The following is a 24,459-nucleotide window of genomic DNA, read 5'->3' as shown; positions in this document are numbered from 1 at the left end:
TAGATTGCTTCGTCAAATGAATTATCATTGTTTATATATATTGTTAATACTTCTAAACTAACTAATTTCTTCTTCATGTGTTTGAATCCAAATTTTTTTTCAAATGGACTGTGATATAACTGAAAAAAAAAGAAGTTCATACGATCATGTTAAAATCACTAGGAATACTAGGTTGGTTTCTTGAAAATTCCATATAACCACAGTCGATAGGTGTACAACTCATACAATCACAATTAATGTTATTTTTCCACCAAACGACAATATTGAATTTGGAGATGCAATTTTCACTACTTAAGGCGATGCACTAAGTGGTGTAATATTTTAAATTGAGCCGCCATCAATAACAACCCTTACGTAGATGGCGATAAGGTTTAAATTCCCGCTTAACATCATCCGCCTGTTTTGATTTATGCAAGAAAAAAACATAGCCAAAAAGTGCCTTTTATTTTATTTTGTGGATGTTCAGGCATGAATATTAAATTTTTTTTCGATCATTTTATAAATAACTTAATTTTCCACACTGTACAATAAAATCATAACCCAAAATGGGTTCGTAAATAGGAGATTTTGAACTTAAAAGCAGTTTTCATAGGCCTTTACTTTATTTTTTTCTGGGCTTATAAAAAGACTTATCTAAAAAAAACTCGATTTTTTGAAAGGCAGATGTATTATACTCGCAGTATTTAATTAAAGCATCTGAAACATTTCTAGGCGACCAAATTTTCACACCAAAAACACATGATTTTGCATTACTACGTATGGCATCGCCTTAAAGACCTCTTTCACTCTATGTTGATAAAAATTGAAAATAACTGGCGTAGGTCTTCTTTCTTCCGTTCTTCTCGGGTAACACTTTAAGGAAGGAAAGGGACAAAGGAAATGACAATTAAATTATACAATATACAATAATTTTGTAATTAGAAAGTACATTGGGTTGGGGTGTGAAAGAATTACAAAACTGTTTCAATATATACACAGCTAACTTATTTAGTGGCACCGTTTTAATTAAATTTCTTTAGCAAAGCCCTCCTCAGGGCTAATTTCAATATGCCATTTAGAACAACTATTAATTACTACTATTTAGAATACCAAGAAGAACTTTTTTGTGGAAAAAAGCGATTTTTAACGAAAACCTATCTGTGTAAGAGGGTGTGTATTTTAAAACGTCAAATTTAAACTTCGTGTACTTATCGCTATAGAACTATAATTTTCAGTACTTCACATAACCTAAGCATTACACAATTTTCAATAAAATGTAAGGCGCTCAACCAACCCTACTAAATTTATTTGTTGCTAGGTAAACACGGTATCGGAGAATAAACATATAACGTAATTAATACCTACGCATTATTAAATACATAGGGTCCAAGCGAACGTTTTTTTTTCAAAATATGCTTAAAATATTCCATATTTGGATCAGATTTATTCGAAAACGAAAGCTGACATCAAGAAAGTTTTACGTGTTTGCCTGAATGGAGTCTGAACGGGAGATGTTCAAATATCCTCAATAAACGGCTGCTTGCACACATTTTCATTTCTATTCCGCATTGCTTATCTGTGTTTTCTTATTATTTATCTATTATTTTAATATATGGAATGTGTTTCATTGCACTACCCCTGCATACTTTCTGCAATAAACTATTATTATTATACCTCGAAATAGATTCCAAATACGATGTAGATTAGCTAGATTTTCTCTTCTACTCATGCAATGCATCGGTCTGTGAATGTCACAAAAGATACCGATATTAATAATATACCTACTAATTTGCGGTTTAATATTCTCTGTAGAAAAGGCATGAGCATAATTACTATTATGTCGATCAATTATTATGTTTCATGTTTCATCACCACATTGTTTATTGTGTAACACAGGTTAACATTGTAGGATAAATAAAATAATATTGATTAAATAACAATTTATGGATATATGGATATAATTTATTGGAAAGGCAAAAGGGCGTAAGCAACAATTTAGTCAAAATGATTTAATCATTCAGTTTTGATTAGATTTTTTGTCCGATCAAAACTGTAAATATAACTAATTTTTGACTGAATTGTCGCTTGCGCTCTTTTGCATTTCCGTAGACTTTTTTAAGTCAAATCAATCATTAATAAGAAAATCATTTGACAAAAAGTGACAGAATGCGAACTTCTGATAAAATATTAGTCATTCAGAATATATCATGACGGAATGCGACAATGTCAGTATGTCAATATCAATAACAGTATTTGGACGAACACACGTTCCGCCATCCTCATAAAAAATTCGCTTTTGACTGATTTGTTAGGAACTCTTCCAATTAATTCGTTATAAGCCTGCAGTCCCATTTTTAACACGAAAATGAATAATTAATTAAATTTTTAATAAATTAACAGTATTTCATTTCAGTAAGTTTTCTCCGTTTACTGTTGACCCTCATTCAATGTAACCAATTCTTCAACAATCGTTCAACCCAATATTACCTTATCTTCTCTACTGGCTGAACCTAGGATTTTCGTCTTACCGAGGCAACGTCTTTATCTGCGCGACCATTAAGACCTAATTATTATTCGCTATATTAATTATCTTGCAACTAATTCCATAATTCTGAATTTGAAATATGTGATCGATATAAGAAAGAGAGATTCAATTACTAATTGACACCGTTATCTTTTTATTTACTTTGTCTTTTTCTGCTTCATATTTATTTTAGAATTGTTAGCGTTATTTTCTGCTAACATTTAATTCCCTAATAATATTTGCTGAGACTTCAAGAGTGTGACTTTAACGTTGCGATTATTTATTGATGGTAACATAGAAGGGCGTGTCTGCATTCTGAAAACAATTGAATCTTTTATAGGTGCTGCTCAAACCGGATGAAAATACCGCAAGTTGGCAAAAAAATATAACTTAACAGACGGACCTGAAAGTTTTAATTTTATATCTTTCAGCGCTGTTCTTTTTGCAGCGGTTCAATGAACCCTCCAATAAAAATATCGGCGACTCGCGACTGCTCACGATTAGTACTGTGCGGCTGGCAGTGTCTTTATGATTTATATATCTGTTACTGCAGGACGCTTTTTTATTATGTGAAAGCGCACAAGAGTACCAACTGCTCCCAACCGTTTAGATCCAGTGAGGCTATGGTATCGCCTATTGGGGTATGTTTTGAGGCTGAAGATACGGGGGGAAGAGGAAGGTAGGGAAATACCTGGCTATTCAGATCTGGTCACCAAACACGGCCAAAGCTATTCCAAGCCACGTTTAAATTCTGTTATTTAATTTAAATATACAAAAAAGGTTTTGTTACGATAACGATTTCTGCTGTTTAATTACGCGTGACAGCTGTTTCGCCTTCTGAAGGAATTAATAATACTGTTCTCCGAGTCCTGCTGGATTAAAAACTCACATCACTTGTTCAAAAATTAACTGTTTTTTTGTAAATTGAAAAATAATATTATTGAATATCTATTTTTGTATAAAACTAAGTCGCTATCCGCCTCTATCTGTTTATGCGCTTAGTTCTTCAAAACTACATTTTTCTTTTTTCGTTTTCACTATCATTTAGAAAATTTCTTCCGGAAGGCTTATAGTAAATAATAAATTCATGAAGTATAATAAATTCATATTATATTTATAAAAATTAAAGAAAAGTCGATGTTTTGTAATCAATTCGTAAAAATATATTTTTGGGCGCTTACGTTGCTAACACTGGCTAAACCTTATGACATACATTAATATTATAAAATTAGTGACTTTGTTGAAATATTTAAAGAAAGATTATGTTTGCCAAACAATGTACATGTTTATATATTTATAAAACTATTAGCACACACGAAGATGTGATCTAACTTAAGATTAATAAATAAATAAATAAATAAATGCATCAACACAATGTACTACGGAATTGTAGGTCTTAAAAAAGCCAATAGAAAAGTTGGTTGTGGTATATTTCTATCCCTTCAGCTAGTAAATACATATAAAGGTAATATTTAAATTTCTAAAGTTCTTCAGCATCCGCGAAAATATTGGTTTTCCGCTTTATCGTTAAATACACCTAATCGAAACAGTAATTATTTATTGTATTATTGCAGCCATAAAGATCAACTCTTAAATCGAAAGGAAGTGAGAAAAACGGTCTTCTTTTTACTGTATTTTTTTTCAAATAGGCCACAAGCCTGGGGGGAAAATCATCAGATAAAGTATGGTGAAACATTCAACTAATGAAGCGATGATTATAGCAGAAGCGCTACGCAAGTTTTCCTTCATCCGACCGGCTCTAAATAAAGCACGAAACTTTTTGTCTAGCCGACGTACACTTAAAATTTAAAGGAAGAGGAAAATTTCGCTTTGCATAACCGCACTCGCTCGAGGCTCTTTATTTCCATTAAAATTGTGCAGTCGACACAAATTCAAATGGTTTTTTTACTGAGACGGAAGCGAGGGGAGTCTACGTACGAAGCTACCGCCATTGGGTTACTTTATAATTCATATACGTGGCTCATACTCAATTTATGTTGAGTTTTTCCATGATTGCTTTGCCTTTTTTCGGAAGTTCAATTGTCGCGTTTTTAAATTGACTACGGAGATGTGCATTCATTCCGCCACGCTTTCAGAAGGTCGCACCTCACACGCGCGCATTTGCAGTCTTGTCTGATTGAAGCTTTATTTCCGTCCCAGCTCCATTCATTGATATGGTGTTCTAGGTTTATTTTAATTTGCACCTATTCATGTGATTCTTTTAATGAGCCGTATTGAATTCTTATAGTGGCATTTTTTATGTTTTTTTTCTCCGGTGGTATGTGAATAATTCTTACAACTACATGATATTTTTTTGCAAATTATTACAATATTTACAGATTTCCTTTCTTGTTCGTTTAGAGTGAGTGAGATGTCAGTGTGTCTCAACTATTCACATTTTTTTAACAAATTATGAACTCGAGCACCGTTAAATTTACAATTTAAAAAACCTAATTTTTCCACTGTTTGGTGTTTTTAGGTAAACGCGAATATTTTTAGTACCTACGTCAATTTCATCGTAAGTTTTGGAGACTTGAAATATTAATTTAATTTTAGAGAAATAAAACAATATACTATTTTATTAGCTCAACAAATTCATAGGCCGGGCAAAGTACTGTAGTAAAGCAGTGTGCTATACAATGCCATTGACTTGCCTACCAATGGAAAATGGAAAATATCAGTGGGAACATAACACGTCGATCAGTTTAATTGTTGACAGATAAATCTTCTAAATGCGGTTAAAATCGACGGTTAATTTCATTGATTCATTTAACCCATTGGGCGCATTTTGAACCCGTGTTCTAAAATTAATTATAAAAACACCCTTATATTATAAAACTTCCTCCATCTTCTGGTGCTAGTCAAATTAGTTGTTAATGTTAGTTGTAAGTTTCTACATATGTAATATGATAGTAGTTATAGGTCTTTGCAATAAGTCACTAGTTATGAGTCTTCGATGTAAGTCACTAGTTTTAAGTCGGTAGTTTTAGTATTAATTATTTAATAAATACATTTTTAATAAATACAGTTCCTTTGAGGTGATTTTTCGCATTTCATTAATTTTCATAAATTAGCCAAATTACTATTATTATTATTAGTGTGAAAAGCATTCCATTTTTTCATCCCGCTCAAAAAATAATTTATTTCCTTCTGCTTTTCGTAGACTTCAGACCTATTAGGAAAATATGTGAGATTTTTAAAGCTCTGAATACACCTATGTCCCAACAAACAAAGAACTCCGCGAGCGCCTCTTTAAATACGGATTCTAGAGTCATTTGCGAGTCATTACGAAAAGGTGGCCGTCTTGGTGCGGTTTATTTTGAACCTCATTGTCTTTCGACGGGCTGGGGTCCCCGAGCCGAGCATTATACGAGGTGACACAAGCGGTCCCTTGTTCGCTGAGTCGTTTCAAAAAGGGTCTGTATTATAACAAAGATGGCGAGCGGTGAAAACTGGCTACAATCGCCGGGCACGAGACAAGGATGATCGCTATACGACTTGACACTGTTACACGCCCTTTTTCGTTAAAACCACGCGGTCTCTTTTCGATACCATTAGCATGTTATGCGCCCTTTCATTTCCGTCCGCGTTTTCACTGGAGGTGTACACCTTTAGCGGGAAATGGCTGACAGCTGAAAGCTGGGGGAGGCGCGTATGCGTCGAGCGGCCGACACACACCGGTAGCCGGACGCTGTGCGCTCGGCGCTGTGCCCGGTTCACAGAACCGCCCGGCCCGTGCGTACCTACCTACATTACCTACAAACACCCACCTCCCTTCACAACCAACGCGGCGTCCATTCAATTACCTAAGTATTCACATTATTCGCCACTATCGTAGATGAGGCAATCCATGAATATGATTTAAAAGCTCGACGTACATTTTATTGTATTATTTTTATGTTATTACGACGCCGTCGCAGTGTTTACCCGAGTTGAGATAAATTAATTTTTATATTGGTTCAATAAAAAATCAATTAACTTTGAAATGGACTAGACAGTGAGCAGTAAATTGATTATACGAACTACTTATTTTTACAGACTAAGAGAGTAGATAACTATCACCTATCGGATGCAATATAACGTTAAGTAATTGAACATTTTAAAGCAACAGAAAATGCAAGCTTTTTAAAATAATTAATATATTTTCATCTTTAATAAAGCAAAATCACCGAGTGGCGTCATTTTACTAGCATACTTGATATCCTGATGAATTAACTATTGTTTTTATACACGTTGATAATTATTATGAAAAAAAAATTGTTATGGTTAAACATTTTGTTATATTATTAAATTATTGTATTGATTGAGTATATTTTGTATCGAAAAAAATTAACATTCTTCGTTCTACACAACATCAATCTTATAACTCCTTATTTTTGAGCATATTTTTTAGCTTTGTACTGTGTTTTTGATTTAAAATGAATTATTTCACGAATGTACCGCCCACCCACATTCGGGATCTTTCATACGTTGACCTTCACGACTATCATGTCATCTTACTACCTCTAAAATGATGTAATAAAAGTCATACCTGCTTGGTGAAATAAATACATCACTGATATAAATCTAACGTAACATTAGACCCGCGGCAGAGGCCTCCGAAAGACACCCGCTCCAAACCCCATCCAAATGTTAACAAATGTAGATATCATATTTCAAAAAAACATGGTTGACAAAATGAAGACATTGTTTTTTGTCGTCCCTTCTTTGGAGTGTATTTAATTTCATGTCGCCTGGTATATAATACGAGGACATTTCCCTTGAAACAGGAGATAGGTTGAAATATATTTATTAGTGTCACTTTTCATCAAAGCCTTATTTTTTGGTGTTTAAAAATCCAGTTCCATAAAAACGACCTCATTTCGTCGCGAGAAGATGAATCGTTTAAATTTCTTTTAATGATTTGAATTGCTTTTGATAAAAAAATATATTGCTTGAAAGTAGCTACCATTGAAATTCAGTTTTCTTCATCACATCGATACTTTTTTGTCATGGTTAAATTTGTTCAGTAATTGTTCACCGATTGGTAACAGCTAAAATCAATAATTAACCAATCTCTAACTAACCTCTGTGCAATTTACAAGTTGGGGTATGCAAACAGGATGAAACACCAAACAAACAGTTATGCAAAGAAACCTTATTTTATTATATTCCTTTGACAAAAACCTACTCTAGCATTTGATTCTCTTAACTACCCCGCAGCCAAGTGGGGGAGTAGGTAGTACCCAAAATTACTATCCTCCTTATATTAGCTTAAATACTTGACATGTCATTTTAGTATTTTACGTATTCCTGCGCAAATACATAAGTTACCATTAATAATTGAGATTTCTATAGTTTAAAAGCCTATAAAACAGAAAATGCATGGGGTCGTCGGAAGACCCACATAGTTACAGACGTTTTTTTTGGCATCTTGGCCTGTCAAGAGTTAATCAGTCGTAGTCTTCATTCATATCCCTTAATCCACAACTCATTTGAATAATTTTACCTAATTACAAAGTTAAAAATTCAACCAGTACAAAACAAAGTTTTTTTCGACTATAATACATCTAAGGATTGAACCTTGCTACCCAGGAACTGGAGTCGACAACTTTTCCAATCTCGAAAAACGTAGATCGGGTAGGACCGACATATATTTCGTATATTAACTGCTGTAATGTCATGCGACCTCACAGAAAAGCGTATATGTCCACGGGTATGTGCGTAATTGCCACCACATTGATAGAATCCATTGCCAATGACAACGACCTTATCTGCCGAGTTTAAGCTCGATCGGAGGTCGGGAAGTGGGTTAATTTCCGCTTTCAAGATTTTCATTCATTCATTGAAAAAAAAATCGAAATTCAAATAGATGCAATAGATAAAAATAGCTAATTTCATTCCTTAACATACCTAAATCCAATCAATTATTTCTTTGCGTTTAAGCCTGCCAACACAAAATCCATGAACACTTTGTGTCGCGCTAAGCAAAGCTTACGTACACAATGTAATTTGTAGCAAGTACCTTTACCAGGTAAATGTGTCTGTCCTTTTAGCGTTAACGTTGCGCTTGGAAAACAATTTGCGGTACCGTTCACACCGTCGGCAGTCATTTGGACCACGTGACACGTTCCGCCAATGGCCCGGCCGCCCGGCTGTACCGGCTAAACGCGAAACAGCGGTTATTGCGATATCAATAATGGTTAATGTTATGTCCGGACTTGCTCGCTCGGTGTTACAGACTCCGGCCTGTTGGCACTTTGCAACCCTCATGGATGGGCCACTGCGGTCACTTCAGTCGGCCTGCTGAGAGCGGTCATTTTATCTAATATAAATAAACATGTATTTTAATTCCAATTTTTATTAATAAACAGCTCTTTTTCATGTTATCAACATAATTCGATAGTTCTTACTATGGCACTTTTTAAGGTTAAATGAACAAATCAAAAAAGTGAAAAATCTGAACTCTATTGAAAAGTGAGATAAATTCATGAAAAGTGATGAAAACACCACTAGATTAACTAGGTAAAATTATGTTAGATTTGGAAGGTAGGTTTTTCATCACTTTTAATGGCTTTATATTATCACTTTTGTGTTTTGATTTGTCACGGAGTCCGTTTTAACATAGAAATGTGAAAATATGTACAAACTGTTAATTTGCTAACCATCTTCAAGAACCTTCTCGAATGGAGAAAATTTGAAATAATAAGTGTAGAAAAATTTTGAAAGTATAGTAATAATAATAATAATATCTTTATTTAGGAAAGTTTACACATTACAACTATACATACATATTATGGTGTACATTGATTTGTAATTTTTATATTTAAGGTTATAAAATTAACAAAAAAATACAAACATAATATTAAATAAAAAGAAAATAAAAGTACAGTTGAGGTTTCTCAAATACCGCCTCACTAGGCTAGCCTGTTTTGAGGCAGAATTTTTCGTATAGTATACCTATAAGTGCTATTTTTTCCTCTACCAATGCCATGCCTCACTACTATACATAAGGGTAGCAGGGCAAGATACCACCTAGCACAAAATCTCCGACGAACACCCAGTATCAGTTTTATGTTTGTAAATACGCTTTTCAATTATAATATTTACTAATATGTCTATATATCTTCAAAATTGACTGGTAGGTAAGTAGGTATCTACCTAATGGAAATGGGTAAGCTTAGCCGATGGGGACCAAGTAATCAAGAAAACTACACGAGGATATCTGTACATACAGATACAGACCTTACAGCTTCAGAAACACGGAGATGAAACGCCACGGAGAACTTTAATTTTTATTTTACATTAACTTTTTCAAATTTCTATTAAATGATTTATAAATTTACTATCGAAGATGAAGATAATACTAATAAATTTAAACGAAACATGAAACATAATACGACACAGAAAAATACAAAAAGGGTAACGGTCACATTGGAACCTAATTACCATACCGAATTTTTGTCGATCTCATTTTTCAAATTCAGAGTTAAAAATATTTTTTTTCTGCAAATTTTTTTTATTTTTTATTTTATTTAATCGTTCAGAAACTTCATCAAATGGAATTTTTCTCTCAATTCTGTTACCTGAATTAATTTATTTTAAATAAGTCTTTCAACAAATGTAAATAAATTTCTACAAGTAACACAAAATCATTGTGCACACTTTCTCAATATAATAAATAAAAATTATTATTTTTACTAATTAAAAAAAAAAATTCTTGCTTGATTACGCTTAGAACTATGTTAATTATATTGGACGGCAATGATTTTCGGGCACGAATAGAATCGAAAATACATAATATTATGAGCTCATTTCCTCAAGTAAGACAACCGGTGCGTGAAATCTTGAAAAGTTTCGTAAGCGCACATGGAGGTTTACCATGTGAACATATACTACACAGTGGCCTGTCACAAATATTTTCATTGAAAATTGCTATAATTGTTACCGACGTGCTGATTTGTTTAACCCCCTGGGCGTCAAGAAATTTACTGTGAGTCACTAGCAAACATGTTTATTTTATCTGCGCAAAATTCCAAGTCATATTTCAAATTTTCGAGTCAAAGTAGATTTTTTGTTTATAGAATATAAGAAGCTATCCTGTGGGAACTACCTAGGTCCTAGGATATATATATTTTACCAAAATCTAAATTTTGCCGGCCTCTGTGTTTCCTCCCTCCTACAACATGGGACTCTTCAAGACCCATGTTCACTGCTTCCTCTCCACCAAAAGACCCTCCACACAGCATCCCCAAAGATGACATAGACCCTGAGGGAAATTATTTTCTTCAGGGCCTCCTGTGTAGTTAATATAAAAAAGGTACATTTTAGTAAAAAAACATTTTTTATAGACATTTACAACATTATATATGTATAAAAACTGGTAAGACGTTTAAATTTATTAAAAAAATATATTTTACAAAAATACCAGTAAGTTATTACGAAAATATTGTAATCCTTCTTACGGCGGGGGATTGTTATTTTACCCCTGGCATTTCAAGGGTAAATGATTAACCCCAGCAGTTTATAATAAGCAAAATTAATCAGAATCGTTCCGCTAACGGTATCCATCCTCATTGTAACATTCCCATGTACAAATGTTCGAAGGTACGGAGCATTTGTAGATGTGGATGTTCCAAATGTACCCCTCCCCGACTCGATTAGCGGTTGCTATGGCAACCACGGTTTCTGCGGCTACGCTTAACGCAAGGTTCGCTTAACGTCCCAACATCCGGAGATCCGTAGCCAGAACACTTGAAAATCGTAGCAACATACCTACACACAAACATGTATTTCTGAACTTAGTTGACTCAAACAACCTGACTTAATGAATTCTGATATTTGTTGTAGGTAGGTATAATTATTATTATTCAAAATACTAATCTCGGCTATAACTCCATTTGTCTGACAGTAACTCTGGTTCAGTGAACTTTAGAACTTAGATTGGCTTTGAATTTAATTGTCATATTCAAAATTGGAAATGTTTGTTTGGAGAACTCACACCTACCTAACTACACGGAGAAAAACAAATTAATAATTTACAAAAAGTTTATCAGGAAACATGTTAATTCACTCGTTAACGGGAATTACCAATAATATGAAGAAATTCTTTATACACTAGCAATACTCATTTTTATCCGTGTATAATATAATGCTTATCAGTTAATAATGAAAATGATTTGTCGGAAATTCAGACTTTCCTTGATATTTTCTAGATAAATTAATAAACTTCAAAGCGTGAACCTGGCGACAAGAACAAAATACTAGGAGTACAGAAATGTCATTGAGTAATTTATGTTAATGTCAACAGTGGCGATAAAATCAGAATTATGTATTATATACAAAATAATAATAAACTTACAAGGCACAAGTACCAAGAACACACAAATATGGTTGGGTGTTTCCATTGGTGACCGGATAACTCATCAAAATTACAATTCAACACACCTTTAAAGAGCTATAAAGTTATGAAAAGTGATAAATAAAAAACTAGATTAAATAGATGACATATGTAACTATTTAACCTAATTTTTGTTTTATCACTTTTCATAACTTTTTAGCAATTTTTAAATGTGTGTTGAATTGTCATTTTGATGAGTTATCATGGAACCGTTTCCATTTTGTCAATACATATTAAAAAAAATATATATTGCTCAATGAGTAGTTGTGAAAATTTACATAATTTAGGAACCATTTTATGCTAAAAAATACACATATATATACTTTTTTTTATAATTTTCCAGAATTTTTTAACAATACTTTTTTAAACTAGTTTAGTATAATTATTAGAGCGTATGTATTGTGAGATCTCAGAATTGTGCCCGCTGCAATACAAACTGAAAATTAAAACAATCCCGCGTTTGATTTTATTTCGGTCCAATATTATATAGTCTTCATGAAACGTCTTAAAATAAAAGAAGTAGATATTGTTTTCCTCCACTTGATTGTATCCGTTGTCCATTATGTTCCGAAAAACATAGCGCAACTAAAAGGTATTGATAAAAAATAAAGATAAAGAAAGATGGTCATTCTGCTAAATTTGCACATTTTATTCATCTTGTTTATAACACACTCCGGTTAACTCACTAAAGTCAACGCATAAGTTTTAATTTGGTTTTAAAATTGTTTGTAATTTTCCAGCAGGATTTTAGTATCCTGATCCTTGGCAAGGCAGCGGGGTCACGTTCATAAGCGTATTATTTAAAGCGACGTTTCCCGACAGATCAATCCTGATTGACAATATTTACGGCTATAACCCCCACGGGTCCTGGCCACCAGGGCGGAAGAAGTAAAGGCGTACCGCTGATAACTCCGTCGGAACCTCTCCCTCTATCTCAAAAAAGATAGATGCAACAGACAGAGAGGTTGAAATACAGCTCTCGATGGAAACGTATCTGGTTTCGGGTGGTATCGCGCCCCTATGGTGGAAAATCGCACCCGCCTACGGAAAAATCCGCATCGGCTATCTTCGGCGGGGATGCGCACCTCGTATTATTACGGTTAAATGCGTCCGGATTTTAGGGGATGGCGAATTTAGGGTGGGCGGGATTATTGGGAGCCCCTTCGAGCGCTACTCCTCAGTTGTAGGCGACGGAACGCGGAATGCATTATACGCAGGGATTGGCTACCAAAAATAAGCACTAGACATTCACTGTGTACACTAACCGATAATTTGTGGTAAAATTTTTCTCCTTATACTACTTACTTACTTACACCTTACACGGTACATTCAATAACAAAATATCTTGTTCTTGGTTGATATTATTATTAGCTTGCTATTTTTTGTATATCCTCAGCATTACGGATGTAATAATTTGTAGACACTTTGGTTTCGAAGAGTTTTATCTTTTAATTAATTGATAATAGTTTGACTAGTCTATGGTTAGTAATAACATATATCATTGTAGAAATGTAATACATATTTGTACAGTGCCCTTGAGGTGATTTTCCCCAAGAACCAATCATTATTATTATTACTATCAATGTGCCTAAACTCGTTATTTATTTTTATCCCCACTCTATTATTTAAAAAAAGGTTAGTTAGTTAAACGGATGTGTAGAAACATGTAGTTAAATACAAAAAAAATATTTGCTACCTTATCTGATAAATATAAAACTATTCTGAAAAATAGGATTTTTATTTATGTTGACAAATAATATGGTTCAAGGCAAAAGTTAGATTATAACATATAGAATTGACGGAAAGTCACAGTACCACAATACTACCTAACCTAAATACTTCTTATGTAGGAAAACGTAGATATCTAATCTATGTTAACATGCACCAAGTCATTATTCTTCTAATAACTATGGTCCACTAGTTTCCTCACCACCTAGGATTCTTGCTGCAGAGTCTCCATCCTCTATCTTCGTCGAATGTCACAGCGGTGCTGCCAAGGTCTGGTATCTGTGAGAGGACATTGTGTCAGCGCTCTATTATCAGCAGACACATACCTGAACGGATGACGAACCTCGTGCTGGCACCGTTGGTGGACGCGGTGGACTCTCTCGCTGGAGCAGCTGGTCCAGTTTCCTCACCACCTAGGATTCTTGCTGCAGAGTCTCCATCCTCTATCTTCGTCGAATGTCACAGCGGTGCTGCCAAGGTCTGGTATCTGTGAGAGGACATTGTGTCAGCGCTCTATTATCAGCAGACACATACCTGAACGGATGACGAACCTCGTGCTGGCACCGTTGGTGGACGCGGTGGACTCTCTCGCTGGAGCAGCTGGTCCAGTTTCCTCACCACCTAGGATTCTTGCTGCAGAGTCTCCATCCTCTATCTTCGTCGAATGTCACAGCGGTGCTGCCAAGGTCTGGTATCTGTGAGAGGACATTGTGTCAGCGCTCTATTATCAGCAGACACATACCTGAACGGATGACGAACCTCGTGCTGGCACCGTTGGTGGACGCGGTGGACTCTCTCGCTGGAGCAGCTGGTCCAGTTTCCTCACCACCTAGGATTCTTGCTGCAGATTCTCCATCTTCGTGTCACCTGTTTCTGTACTTCATTTTATTTAACTTAATTCATTAACTGTAAAGCGCCCCTGAGGTGATATCTCACAAAAGCGGCGCTATACAAATCATCCAATACATTAAATAATAAAAATAAGATAATAGCAATACAGTTTCATATCACAAACGTCACAGTAAAATTATAATTCAATTAATTTTAAAAGGGTTTTTTTGTAAAAAAAATAATAATATTTTTACTACTTTGATTCGTTATGCCTTTAGTTATTACTAATCCTCTCACCGTATCGTGCGTCTTTTAGAAAAATCAGTACTGCCAATTTATTAAATATATCTTCAAATTATTTATTATCCGTTTACAAACATTCAAACACGTATTATGTCATTGTGATAATATATTCGAAATTAATTAAAGTTTATCAGGAAACCTGTTAATTCATTCGTTTAAATCAGCAATATTTATTTTGCTCCGTGTAGCTACTTGTTGTTGTGTACTCTATAATAATATTCTTTGCGTCAATTTTTCTGCTCGTATTGCAGCATTTATCATTAATCTGTCTATGGAAAAATAGTTTTAAAGTTTTAATAATATTTCTACCACTTCGGTCCGCCATTCCTCTAGTTGGTATTATTTTTGTACTCGCATCGCATCGCGCCCGCCGAACAATTAGACCAAGCGGCGTCAGCTCAACGGGTCCAGCTCGGTCGGTGTCATCTTCCGCCGCGTTGGCTTTAAAGCGCCCGAACAGCCTACAGCCTACAGCCTACCGTCCCTACCGACTGTCTCTCCCTGCGAAAATGGCCGACGGCTGCGAATGACGTCGCTTCCCCTTCCGACCGTCCATCTCACGTGGCGCCGAGTTAACTGAAAGGGAAATCCTATTCACTCTATCGGATCACGCTTTTCGGCTGATGGAACAACATGACAATATAAAAAAATGTCATTGAGATGGTGACGTTTCATTGAATAAATCCTGATTAAAATTAAAAAAAAAACAATATCACAAGATATTATAACTGTATAAAATGTTATTAATTAAGAGTTGTGTTATTTTTTTTTTTAATAGGCTCCACGGGACGCCTGGCAGATAAGAAACATTAACAATGAATTTTATTGAAGGAATTGAAAAGGAGAGTAAACAAGCCTTTATATTTTTGATGATAAATGTGAATATTATAATTATTGAAAAATGCAAGAATAAATATATCACACATTAAAAATACGTCGTCATTGAGAATGGATCCATTGCTAATTTTAGTGAGAATAGAAGCAAAGCGCCCTTGAGGTGATTTTTCACGAAAACTGCCTTATGTAAATAAGCCATATATTATTATTATTATTAAATGTAACGCACAGAGTTTTTACGGCCGGTCGGAAAGAGCCGATGAGTCACGAGGATGGCCGAGTGGAGCGTCGTCCCATTTCCTACAAAAGTTATTTATTATTAAAAACATATGTTCAAAAAATCTTGCCGGCAACCCGGGCGTTCATTATAATTTTGTTGTTTACATTTTCGTAAATTGCCTTATTAACTAATAGTAGGTAGATAAACATAACATTATAAATAAAGATTTTTTTCAATGTAAATGGTAAACGCCGCATCATTTGTATCTAGTACACATTAATGGGATAATAAAGGGTAAATTTTTCCACATTTAGTCATAATATTGTGAATAATCTGAAATTTCTTTTCGTATGATGAACACTATTTAGATAAATTGAATGATTTACTATGTTACCTATTGTCAAAAAATTACATTGACACCTTCTTTCTTCGGCACCGGTTTTCTTAACAGACTGGTCAGAGCTATAGCAGCTTTTGTTGGCGTATTGCATTGTAAGAAGAAGTTCGCATTTTATTATGTTGATGAAATTCGCATAAGGTATAATTCTATATGTTTCTGTAGATACTTCATTCGGCACGGCAAAAATTCACGCCTAAAACAATGTGAGACAAAAATACGAGCATGTACCTCATTATCGCAATGATTTCAAAGAAAATACACACGTTCAGCATTAAATCACAGAGACTACATTATTTGTGGGCCCCATCAGCGCTCTCCGGGTACAATCTGTACTGGGAAAGCTCGCAATTTGTTTTAAAAGTTCCAAAGTTCCGACACATTATTTGGTTCTACATACGTTTGTGTGTTTGAGGGTGTGTTCTGAATTTGTACCTCATGTTAGATTTACCTCCGCCTAAAGCCTGAAGGCATTACCTTATAAGCGTGTTTTGTTTATTTGAATGGTTTAGAGCACTTTGAACGTTTGATACCAAATTCAGCGCAGCGCTCACTTTTATTGCTAAGTGGATAATTCCATTTACCTACATTAAACTTTTAAACGTTATTATTTTTAAGCCTTACATTTTAGATATTCAACATTCCGACCTCGTAATTGCAGAGTTATAAGCACTCTTAATAGATATTTATATTATAACCTCGTACATTCACATTTAAACTACTTGATTGAAATCTGGGAAAACGCATATTAAACATATTTATATAAATGAACTACTGGTAACCCAATTTCGCTTCAAACCTATAACTTTTTCAGAAAGTTAAAAACTTTTTCAAAAAACTGTAAACATCAAGAAAATTGTATGAACTAAATACATGTCTCCTATTATACAAAATAAATAATAAACTCATACATACAAATACAGAAGTCATTAAAACGTTCCAAGTACACACACTTTACACGGCAACACGATAACACACATTTGAACACAATACATACTCACGATGGCAAGCAATCCATTGGATACGAAGGAGGCAACATATATAATTGCCTTCCAGACAAAATTAAAGATGAAAAAAGTGTAGGTACATTTAAAAAAATTGTTCACTTTTTATATTGTTATGTAATGTATTTATATGTAATATATTAGTTATTAAATAAATGAAAATGTAATCTTTTTTAATCTATAAAAAAACATTAATTTATGCATCAGATGTTCATTAGGATAGCCAGTAAAATACAAATAAAGGTACAACGTAATTGAGTTATAACTATTATAATAACTCAAAAGAGCGTTATTCAATTTTGGTTTTAGGGCTGTAATTTAAAGGCCACCAATTGAGACGTGCCCACCCTCTAACCGCCCCCAGCCTCCCTTTATTTTTCCTTTTCGCACCCTTTTAAAAACACTTTCATCTCGCACCTTATGTCAACCCTAAAATAGCAGGCCAAATACATTATCAGCATCTCTCAACCCTCGTGGGGAGCGGCAGATAAGAGAATATATCACAGTTTAAGCACACTCGAGGGTTATGTTTTACTTAAACGATTCATCCCCAATTCGAGATATCTCCTATTGCCGGCTGTATCACTTTTCCGCAAATATTTAATTATGTTTGTGACGCTGGATTGTTTTAACTAGCATTTATTTGGGGGAGTGGGTACCTACCCAATGGAGTTGCGGTGCTGTAAACATAGTGGGGCCTCTTTATTTTAAATTTTATATTATCATTTAATAGCATTAAATATTATTTAAAAGTATTTAACAGCGCCCTTGAAGTGATTTTACACAAAAACGGCGCTATATGAATCATCCAAATATTACATGTATATTCAATATTATTATTATTATTATAATTAATATTGAATATACATGTAATATTTGGATGATTCATATAGCGTGTATATTCAATATACACGCTATATTCAATATTATTACATGTATATTCAATATTATCATTAAATAGTACATATTAACATATAGATATTATCATTAGCGCCCATGAGGTGATGTTTGTTAAAAGCGGAGTTGATTTTAAGGAATTAACCCTAAATACATCATTTTACGGATAAAAACTTTACTTGGTGTGATTAACGTATTATTAGTATGGTTTCAAGTGAATAATTATTCTATTTAGTATGAAATTCACATATTGTACTACGTACGACATAAATGAATTGGTGAAAAAGTAAATCCATTTTTTTATGTCTTTTAAAACTTTTTTTTTAGGTTTGTTTGAGAATTGAACCTTCCTACCTAGGAAGTGGAGTCAACAACTCAACCTTGCCTGATCGGGTGCGACCCACATTTATTTCTTATATCAACTGCTGTAATGTCCTCCGATATCTTTTTGCCGAGTTTCAGCTCGATCCGATGTCGGGAAGTGAGTTAATTTACAATCCAAAAAAATTGCGTCAATTCATTATCGAAAACTAAAGTGAAATTCAAATTGAATTGTATTTAAAAATAAAATATTATTTGGTTAGTAACACTCTTTTTCGATAAAAACCAAATATAATTTCAGCTGGCGTTTTCCAATCGATTCACTCTAAGGCGGTACTGTAAAAGGAATATTTAAGGATTTTTCCATATACAAGAGTAAGTCTAGCACATTCGACGTGATGAATTTAAAATTGAATCAGAATTCACCACCTAGTTCCATACCGATTTTCGGGAATCCTTCCCCCTTCTACCCAATACTGGGAACGTGACAGTTTTATTAATTCCCCACTCTCTGCATTATACCCGCTACCCATGTGCAGTCGCATGTGACAGCTGATGAGAGACTAGTGACACCTCTTTTTTGTTATTTGTTTTTGGGGTATTATGCCGTGTTGCGCTAACTCCTTCTTTAGCCAACGTTTCTTTAGCCAAAATAAGACATCTGCCCTGATGATGGACACTGCAATGCTGTCCGAAACGTTGGCTAAAGAAGGAGTTAGCGCAACACGGCATAATACCCCAAAAACAAATAACAAAAATACTTTTGGCCGTGAAAATCTTAAATCATATTAGTGACACCTCTGTTTGTTTTTTGAAACTCCAAATGACAACTGCCGACGTTCACGAAATCTATTGTAATGGAACAGGCAGATTTAACGTAGGAAACGCTTGGATATTATTAAATCAAACATTTAGGAAATAATATTATTATGTTACGTCTTGTATTACCTATAGACGTCAACCTTACTAATATTTTCATCTCAGGTATTTCTTCAGCTGAAGAATGAAAAATTATTATCTAAAACGATAGGGAACACGTATCACACTTTTCACAATAACTTTAATGAACCAAAAGTGCATCATTTTTATTTGTTTTATTTAAGTACCCAAGTTTATTTTGAAGCACTCCGCCTTAATTTCAGACTGGGACTTATAATAATATCCGTTTTATAGACTCCTTAACGTCGCACAAACTACCATCGAGAAAAGTTATCTTTTGATGTATCCGTTTTGCTTTCCGGAGTAAAAACTCCGCTTGATACAACGGCAGAATGGGATAAAAGATGGCTCGAGAGCGACGGAAAGATGGGGAAATTGCTTGGGTAAGAAAGAGAGCGACGATAAGGAAAGGAAACGAGACGACCGAATGTATATTTATGGTTTTGTATCTTGGCCGCCTTGGTGTTGGATAAAGCCAACAGCAGTGGTAGAAAGAGACCTTTTGTCTTATCAATGTTTAAACTTCTTCAACAACTGTACTTAAACTGCTGAATCGACCGGATCGAAATTAAATTTGCCTCTTATCTTCTCCTTACATTGGAGCGGTTTTCTCCGAGTGTTTCTCCGCTACTCCTCTTCTCAGCGAATTCGTTTCAATTAAATTGCGCTTGTGCTTTTTTGGTGTTAACATGCTTCTTTATACAGTATTAAGTACAGGATTATAATATTATTTGATGAGGTAACTTTGGAAATAATCGAGCAATTTAAATACCTAATGAAATATTATAATAACATTATCGAAAAAAAGGCAATGCGTTTTTTCTATTGTAGAGTAGAGTCTAGAGAATAATCGCCCCATTCGATTCGGGAACCATCACGACAGATGTCTTTGGTCTATAAAAAAGTTTTAAAACGTTTCGCTTCCGCCGTTTCCCGCCCCGCGCGGAACGCATTTCGACACAGATGCCACACAAAGCTTAAAAAGGTGAATCGGACATGGGAAAATTATGACCTCTTTAAATGCGAAGGGTCCTCTATAAGCGGGAGATAAAATCTAAGTGCCCATCCGGCTGTAATGAGAGGCTGCCTCGGTGAATGTTTGACCCACCCCGGGGGAGGGTGATCGGAAATTGCCTCGCGATAGTGAGTCGCTTATTCTTTCTCCATTTCTGATTTATCAAATGTGTTTTATCAGTGTCGGCGCTATCTCCGATTGACTTTTTTGTTACTCTTGCATTTAAATCGTCTTCATGAGCTAAGAATATAGCCCGATTCTGTTGCTGATTTTCTTGTTTCTACACTATTTGGGCGTCTTGTTGATCTTTATCTATCTTCGTTTTAAAAAAACTCGATTACATTCATGTTCTTATGTTAATAAATGATTTTTCTTTTGTCTCCAGGTATGGAATGGATCTGAATGGAGCGAGGAGGAAAAACGCGACTCGAGAAACGACAAGCACCCTGAAGGCGTGGCTCAACGAGCACAAGAAGAACCCCTACCCCACAAAGGGAGAGAAGATCATGCTGGCTATCATCACCAAGATGACCCTCACGCAAGTGTCCACGTGGTTTGCCAACGCCCGCAGGAGACTCAAGAAGGAGAACAAAATGACCTGGGAACCGAGGAATCGAGTAGAAGATGATGATAACAACAACGATGATGATGACCACAAGAGCACTGACGGAAAAGATGTTTTAGGTAAATATTTTTTAGGGGATTATTCTATAGGGTTATGTGATTGTTCCAATCTTGCGAAATTTGTATTGCGTCTTTGATGTCTTTATGCTTGATGTTTGTAATTGTCTGGGTCATTTGCTACTTTTTATTATATTATCATATAAAGCGTCATTTTGACAACCATCGACTCTTTCTAATGGTTCTTTGTTGTTATAGATTCCAAAGACTCCGGAACCGGATCTAGCGAGGACGGAGACCGTGCCACTGGTGGTGGGCGCCTAGAGCCCGGGGGTGGTGCGGGAGGTTCCTGGTCTGGCTCCAGAGCGGGCAGCGCACCCGCCTCACCCGAGCCGCCATACCTGCCCCCAGCCTACCTGCCCGCCCGCCGCCCACCTCCCCCGCCCGTCACCAAGCCCAGGATTTGGTCCTTGGCCGACATGGCTAGCAAGGAGAGCGAACCCGTTGTAGCCGCCTCGCGCCTGCTGCCCGCGCACCCCTACCGCCCCGACCTGTACAGACAGCTCTACGGACCCCCGCCCCCTCCTGGAGCGGCAGACATGGCCCTGCTAGAGACCTACTCACGACTCGGCGCCCAGCGAGGCTCTTTGGACTCCTACCGGCTGGGGGCGCAGAGAGGCCCCCTGTCGGTGTTGTCGCGAGCAGCGGCCGCGGCGGGAGGGGCGCTCAGCGTGTCTGGTCCGGTGCTCACGCCTACCCCCGCCAGAGCATCTCCCTCGTCTTCTTCGACGTCCTCCCTGTCGGAGCAGCCGCCCACCCTTCATAAGGCCTGACTGCCCCTGCCCCGCCCCCGCCCTACCTTGCACTAAGCGAGCGGAGAGGAGAAGGTCCGCAGAGGTGCCCACCGACAGAGGTAGACCTCGGAGTAACCAAAGTGTATGTCAGAGCGGCCGGGTGAAGGACCGCGGGATACCGTACTTCTAATTTAGTGAACAGTGGCCGAAACGAGAACAAAGTTATTGGACAATAATACAATGTGATTTTTATATATTATACTATCTAATCGTAAACAATTATCGCATCAGGGTACCCATATGGCAAAAACTGAACGACATGTAAATTAATGCCCTAACGCAAAAAAATAGTTGTTGTTGTAAAGTATGATTGTGATAAAGTGATTTTATGTTCCGGTTCCTTTGCGTGCGAGTGCACGTGCAGTGAGAGAGGCTCCGGTCGAGTCTCACGGTGCGCGGTGCTTGCAGCGTCGCTCTGTGGCCGGTCGCATTAACGGCTGGACTCGCCAATGCGAGGTTAGAAGCTCTCACGGCTGCTCCCGGTCCTAGGGGTAGGTGCGAGTACTGTGAGGTCTCATGACTGGTCGCACTGCGCGGCCGTTCGGGCCTCACGGCTGGACTCGATCCACGCCGCGCCGGCGCGAGGTTATTTGCTCTCACGGCTGCTCCCGGTCCGAGGGGATGGTGCGAGAACTGTCGGCTCTCATGGCTGGTCTCACGCCTCAACTGTTACTAGCGGAAGAAGAACGAGTGATTTATTGTATCATCGAATTATATGCATATTTTATTGTTTACTTTAGTTATGTGAAATGTATTTAAATTCTTATATGATAAATTGTAAATAAACCTTATTAATGCATAGATTAACAGTAACTACATAAGAAAGTAGACACTGCGCGCAGACATGCCGACTTGGAAGCGCGCAGTATAAAAGTAAATCTTTAAAATATACGTATCGTATATTGTATTTTATTTGTAGTAAATCATAATTAATGACGTATACATGTTAAAGAGTAGTACGAGGGAAACACACAGACACACAGATAAATGTTATTGGATGTATTACCGTACGCAATGCGAGGGAGCTGAAACTGTAATTATTGTTCTATAGTAGTCAGAGACTTAACTTTCGACTTGGTGTATAAACTATTATTAAACGATAATGCAATATTAAATAGTATCACGTAATTTATGGTTTTTTCTCCATTGCCAGTTTTAATCCAATAAAATAGATATTATATTTTGTTATTCGTTCATCCTGAAATACCTATGGTTTATCTGACAAATATATTATTTTACTTGAGGAAATTTTCTATTTGACTTTTTATTAAACTTTACTATCCAAGTAGATGCAGGCAACATATCAAAACCTAAAACGCTTATTTTTTTCTTTTATAACATTTATAAAACGAAAGTAAAAATGTGGTTTTGTTTTCGTTTACTTATGGGAAAAATTGTAATATTCAAATTATGTATTTTATTTTGGTTTTCATCATAATTATTCTATTATCGTGTGTTACTAGTTGCAATAAATTGATAAATGAGAAAGAGATAACTGTTTTATTTATATCTAATTCCTGTCATAGCTAAGAAGATTATTTATAATACAAACACACATACTTAAATGAGTGAATCTGAAGATACGATCAATAGAAATGATTCGACGTCATTCTGAAAACATTCGTTCTGTTTATTGTGAATTGTGAATCCAATGACTAAAGTCCTGATACCAAGGACGGGTTGTTTCACAGAATTTCAACAATGCATCAAATTTTAATGAAGATTCTATTCAAGTTTTTTCATCATTTCACTTTTGTGATACAACTGGCCAATAATGATATAATAACATAACTTGAAAATCAACTTTGAAATTTGATTAATTGTTCAAATTCTGCGAAACAACCCGTCCTATATGCATGAGAGTCCATAGCGATTCGATTTCTCAAATTTCACACCTCATTTAAATGAACATCTGAAAAAAAAAAAAGATTAATTTAAAGTAGAATATTATAAAAATGCAAATCGATTGTCAATAACGCTGTATATAAGACATTATAATGATTTTTTATAACTGAGACATTAAAATAAGATGGTGTTTGGTATATAGTTATTTTCTCATATTACAATATCGAAGTTCATCAAAGGGATGTTGACGTCTATTAATGTCTTAAAGATACAGATTTACTCCATATTTTCCTCTAAAAGGTCCTCCACACGAAATCCTTCGGTATTACACGGCGATCGGACCGACTTGCGGCGGTAGGTGAGTCTGCCTCGCCGATCGCGGTCTGCAGTCCCTGCTCCGTACCCTGAGGTACTCCCTCCCACCCCGACAATAGACCGACGCGACGGAGCAACAACTGCGCAGCCAGACTCTACTGTACCTACATACCGTACCGTTCACAGGGTCTTCTACTGGGATAGTACTACGAACCAGATGGGTAGATCTAGTCGGTAATGTGGAATCAGTTATCTCCGTAGGTATAAGGTAAATCGTTTTAAAGACATCCTTGCATGGATCAAAAAATTATTTAATTTAATAAAAATATTTTTTTGTTAGAAAGTAAATAATGAAACAAAAAAAATTAAATCAAATAAAACACTTTGTTTATTAACCACGACTTTTGTCGTGTAAAAGTCGTGGTTAATAAACAAAGTGTTTTATTTGAT

At 35.8% G+C, this 24,459-nt stretch overlaps 1 protein-coding gene across 1 annotated transcript in view; it reads left to right on the top strand.

Moving 5' to 3' along the window:
- Positions 1-23,154, top strand: part of mirr (iroquois-class homeodomain protein mirror) — a 99,226-nt gene extending 76,072 nt beyond the window's left edge. The window contains exons 4-5 of the mRNA XM_089645739.1: positions 20,760-21,058; positions 21,254-23,154. Coding sequence (XP_089501865.1) covers positions 20,760-21,058; positions 21,254-21,828 — 874 coding nt within the window. The 3' untranslated portion in view covers positions 21,829-23,154. The remainder of the gene's footprint in view (positions 1-20,759; positions 21,059-21,253) is intronic.
- Positions 23,155-24,459: the final 1,305 nt, after the last annotated feature.

Source organism: Hesperophylax consimilis, chromosome 23, assembly GCF_061612785.1.
Source record: "Hesperophylax consimilis isolate HC1 chromosome 23, BYU_Hcon_1.0, whole genome shotgun sequence".
In the NCBI taxonomy this organism is placed as follows: domain Eukaryota; kingdom Metazoa; phylum Arthropoda; class Insecta; order Trichoptera; family Limnephilidae; genus Hesperophylax; species Hesperophylax consimilis.
The sequence above is the reverse complement of the archived record's forward strand: the minus strand, read 5'-3'. Positions and strand labels throughout refer to the sequence as shown.